The 5,504-nt window shown below is 35.8% G+C and overlaps 1 protein-coding gene across 1 annotated transcript in view; it reads right to left on the bottom strand.

Moving 5' to 3' along the window:
- Fbxl17 (F-box and leucine rich repeat protein 17) overlaps positions 1 to 5,504 on the bottom strand; it is a 479,631-nt gene that overhangs the window by 465,878 nt on the left and 8,249 nt on the right. The window contains 2 exon segments of the mRNA XM_029565884.1: positions 507 to 764; positions 1,957 to 2,079. Of these exon segments, the coding sequence (XP_029421744.1) occupies positions 507 to 764; positions 1,957 to 2,079 (381 nt within the window).

Below are 5,504 nucleotides of genomic sequence, written 5' to 3'. Positions count from 1 at the left end.
AATCTCTATATACATGACTATCACTGGTCACAGTCGCCCACCTTCTGAGCTCCTCGGCATCTGAGCATGAATACAAACTCATCAGGTAGACAGCCTTCCTCTCCCACTAGAGCTTCCATACTCTGCTATCCCTGCCACTGTGCTGTCAGCACCCCCATCCATTCCCCCCTATCTGCCCTTCTGGTAAAAAATTATTCTGACCCAAATTGAATACTACAACTTAAAGCAAAATCTGGCAAAAAATAAATCCGAAAAAAAATTAAGTATGTTAATAAAATGGCTAATCACAGAATTAAACACTCTAAAACACAGCAAAGTGAATGTGCTGATTACCACCATGGCACTCAAGCTCCCTAACCTAAGCAAACATTCACTACTACATAGAAAAGATGACTCACTTTAGTCTCTAACATTATTTTTAATATAACTACCTTTCAAAATGTTGCTGCAAAAGAAAATCATTTTGAATGAATGCATAAAATCACTCAATAAAACTTTCTATTTACCTGTTTAAGTCCTTCATCAGTAAGCTTGTCCTGGTTGCCTACATGTACTTTCTGAAGCAAAGGACAATGAGAGGCAACCGCAATAATTGAGGTGTCAGAAAGCTGCTTACACCTATAAGCTGTATACCTAAGAAGTCCAGGACACTTAAAGGCTAGAACACACACGCCAGTATCAGACATGCTGCGGCAATCAGAAATGTTGATTTCAATTATATTCTGACTTCTTGATGCAATTTTTTCCAATAATTCATCAGTAACCTATGAGAGAAAAAGATATTAATAAATTAAACTTTGCTAAAAATGGAAAGTTACTGTTTATTATTTAATTTCTCCCATTAAGTAATAATTATATTACAGCTTGAAAAACAAAATCAAAAGAAAAACCTTTCAAGATATAAGAGAATTGTGGTATAATAAAAAATATGCTTTTTCTTTGTTCCCAGTTTCTAGCACAAATCTTCTAAAATCCTTTCCTCAGTGACAGGGTAGATTGTTATTCTTAAGTCTCTCTGACCATACCAAAATTTATATTAGTGAGGAGAATAAAGTGAGGCCCTTTGACAGCTTCAGGATGAGGTTTGGTTATCGCAAAGACAAGGCAGGCTGAAGATGTGGCTCAGTGAAGAGTGTTTGCCTGGCATGTAAGAGTCACCTGAGTTCAATCTTCAGGAACAAAACACATAACTAAAACAACAACAAAGATGAGCAAGGAAACAGGTGATCAGACGGTGGAATTTTCAGACCTCTAACCTCCTGAGGAGGAAAGAAGAAAGTGTGCTGAAGTCTAGGTTACAGGAACTCTCAAAAAAGAGTTCATAATTAGCCACACACTGAAGTGGAAAGGATAGTGAACTATCACATATCTTGCCTTGTACCTTTTCCATTTAGGTGTTTCTGAGTTTTGGGGCAGTGCTATGTATATGTGTGCTATCATATTCTATTAAATATTCATGTTATAGTTCCCCAAAAGGAAAGTTTAGTGATTTTAAAATGATAATGATAAAAGGGGAAGACAAAAAGGACTAAGATAAAGAAGAGTCAAAATGTACAGTTACCAATCTACATTAGAAACCATCTCAATCAGACATGGTGGCACACACCTTTAATCCCAACACTTGGGAGGCAGAGACAGACAGATCTCTATGAGTTCAAGGCCAGTCTGGTCTACATAGTGAGCTCCAGGTCAGCCAGGGCTACATGGTGAGATATTGTCTCATTCATAAATATATAAACAAACAAACAAACATCTTGTTCACCATGGAATCTTAGCTTTAACTTGAACTTATACTAAAAAAAAAATTAAACCGCATAAAATTACAAATTATAGTCATTTACAATCATTTTAACAATCTTCAAAAACAGCATAGAAGAGATTTTTGGAAGGGAATTCAAGATTTTTCTTTAATTGAGTAGGTGAAATCAAGACTTTTCTTAGAATTCAATTGCATACCTGCTGCCGACTACTAAGATCCAGCTGCTTCCAAAACTGGAAATCTAAACAAAGGTCACGCCAGTACTTGCAAACCAATGATGCAGAAAGACAACGTTCATCCAGGGACAAATTGGAAAATATCTGTGAATAAAAAAAAGGAACCAGACATGTGCTAAACATTTTTAAGGCATAGAAAAGAGGCCTTTATTTTAAAAATTAACAGTTTAAAACAGAAATTATGTTAAGTAAAAGCGGGCGCTACTGAAAAAATAATGAGCATTACCAAAGACGGTCTTACAGAGGAATCACAGAAGTACAGGCACTCGGGGCTAGGAACATGAATTAACCATACCTTTTAGAGAAGCAGAAGAAGGGAAAAGAGGATGACATAGCCTATGTCTATGTATCTTTCTGTTTCCATTCATTAAAAACAAAAGATTAGAAGGACAGGCAAAAAAAATTTTTTTTAAATGTTTAACTTCATGAAACAGGAAAAAAAGACCAAAAAGAAAAGAGACATGAGAAGAATTACTCTCAAGTTTTCTATCTTGACCTTGGAAGCATAAGAACTTTTAGATGGGATTTAAGAAAAACAGAAATAAACCATCAGTACTTTACCCCTTTGATATCTTTTCTAGAAACTCATAACACCAACCTATTGCTGAGAAATGCAGATACATCAAATGGGAAACATCTTACAAAAACACCTGGTCAGATTTCTTAAATTCAAGGTCTTGTGAAAAGCAAGAAAAGAATGAGGCACTATTATCATTCAAAGAAAATTAAGGAGAAACAACAACTGATGCAACCCTGAATTAGATCCTGAGACAGAAACAGAAAAGAACATCAATGAAAAATAAGAATTGGAGTTTTTATTTCATGAAAATGCAACAATGCCAGTGCTATGGTTTGGGCAAATATACATCAGTAATGTAGAGTAACAAAGCCAGAGGAGACAAACTGGGCGAGCATTAGGGAGGAATCTCTACTCTACCTTTGCACTTTTTCTATGACCCTAAAATTATTCTATCTCAAGATATCATGCTATACATCATAAACACATACAATTAAAATAGAATTATTCCAAACCTGAAACCTAAAGTTGTATCATAAAAAGATCATCAGGGACAGGGTTAGGATCAATGAAGATTTTTAAAGATTCAGAGAGATCGACAAATACAATGTGTAAATAAACTGAGATGCTGAATTGAACCAACTGTAAGAAAATACATCTGAGACAACCAAATACAATCAATACAAACATGATTTAAAGGAAATTATTTTTTACTTTTCTGGATTATGATTGTATGGATACTGTTACTTTTCATAATTATTTTAGTTATTATAGTGCTTCTGATAGAAAATATAACTAGAATATTTTCTTTATAGAAAGTAAGAATGCTGGGGCTGGGGAGATGGTCAGTGGTTAAGAGCACTGGTTGCTCAAGCAGAGGAGCCAGGTTCAGTTCCCAGCACCCACATGGCAACAACCATCCTTAACTCCAGTTCCAAGGGAGCTGTAGGTGTCTAAGCTAGACATCTACTGAGTTTAAATCTTGAGACATGGGCAAATCATTGCCTTTGTCAGACACAGGGTAGAAAGAAAAGCTCGGAATATGCATATGAATCAACAAATGAATGGGCCTCCAATCCCAACAAAGCTGGAGAACTTCTTTAGAGCCTCTCACCTGCACTCTTTTCCAGTAAAACCTGTGGACAATATACTAAAAGCAATTACCTCTGGACTCTAAGTTATTAATAATGGATGGAGTGCAGAGGAAAGCAAAAATATGAAGAATGACCAGAAATCTGAAGGAGTTTCTGGGTTTTGGTGGTTTTGTCTTCTTTTTCTTCTTTAGCTTGGAACTGAGAGTGGCACGTGGGTAGAACAGCAGACACAACAAATAAAAACTGAAGAAGGCAGAGGAAAAAGAAAATACACCTCTGTAAGATGAACCCTCATTTTCTATATGCTTTTCTTTCCCTTTTCTCTTTTCTCCCTACTGTTCAGTCCCAAATACTACCTCCATGGCAGAGCCACAATGTATCAGTCACACAGGATCCTAAGACTCCCAAAGTAAGCCTGTATTTTTAGCCAAAGAACCAGAGAAGAGAGCTCTGTGATCCAAAGAGTTGAGTCCTAAGGAGTCTTCAATTTTTTTTAATCATTTTGATATGGAAGCAGTCCTACTAACACAAAGTCACACAGTAGCCCAGTTAGCATTATTAGTACACAGCCCTATATACATTTTTGCAGGGCTAGGTGCCAATAAAACCTTCCAAAGCCTGACGGTATATTTGGCCTACCTACGGCTATACCTTGTGAACCCTACTTTATCAGAGATGTTCGTAAAGCTATAAATCCCTTTTAATCTGCTTTAGCTGCATCTCATAAATGTTGACATTATTGGTTTTCACTTTCATCCATCCAGCTCACAATATTTCTAATATTCCTCATGGTGTCTTCCTTGATAAATGGTTATTAAGAAGCATGAAAGAGTATTGGCAAATATGATAGAAAAGCTAATACTAAAAGTCTATTCCTTTACAAAAACCAAGAAAACCATTAACTATATTAAAAGTTTATGAATTACTACAAGAAAAACACAGCAAAGTTTCATCATTAAGGCAATCACTATCAGGTCACTACTGGATAAACTAAACACAGACTTCAATGGCTACACACAACATGGACCAGAAACTTCACAAAAATTAACCAAAGACAGCCAATAGAATAAACAGCAAACACAAGCAGCATAATCCTAAGGATGAAAAAAATCTAATTTCCAGAACTGCCACACCATAATATTCACACTTCCTAGTTTAAATATAATACACAGTCAAATATATGGCACATAGAAAGAACAAAAGGTCCAGTCACAACATGAATGTGGATGGCCTAGTCACAAGAAAACAAAGTCATTTGAAATTGCCCATGAAGAAGTCCAAAATATTGAACTTCCTCGACAAATACAATAAATCAATTAACAATGAAGATATGCTCAAAGAGCTAAAGGAAACCATGAACAAAGACCAAAGGGAGCTGGGAGTGGACCTCAGCGGTACAGCACTTGTCTAGTATGTGTGAGGCCCTGGGTTCCATTCTCAACACTGTAAAAACAGAAAAAGGAACTAAATCAGATCTGTCTCATCAAATAGAGAATATTAACAAAAAGTAGAAATTCAGAAACAAACCCAGTGAAATTCTTGGATTGAATTATACAATAGAATTATACAACTAAAATGAAAATTCCATGATAAATGCTCAACAGAAGATCCAAGCAGGCAAAGCGTAACGGAAATGAGCCTCGGTGCCCAGCCCCTTAGCTCAGACTCATTAGCTCACAAGTTCATTCACACTAAACTCAAAATTTTTATATATTCAATTATGTCCAAAACAACCAAAAATTTAGCCTTATAGAGCCTGCTGGCTGCTTTAAAGATCCTGTGATATGTGTTTTCTAACATGGGCATAATAGCTACAATGACTAATGACTTCACAGATACTAGGTTTAAAGAATTAACATGAATCCTTAAATTCTTCTATGAATTTGAGAATAACAGAA

The sequence above is a fragment of the Nannospalax galili genome, unplaced genomic scaffold (assembly GCF_000622305.1).
Source record: "Nannospalax galili isolate Female #2095 unplaced genomic scaffold, S.galili_v1.0 scaffold578, whole genome shotgun sequence".
NCBI lineage: Eukaryota > Metazoa > Chordata > Mammalia > Rodentia > Spalacidae > Nannospalax > Nannospalax galili.
This window is presented reverse-complemented; position numbering and strand designations above follow the sequence as displayed.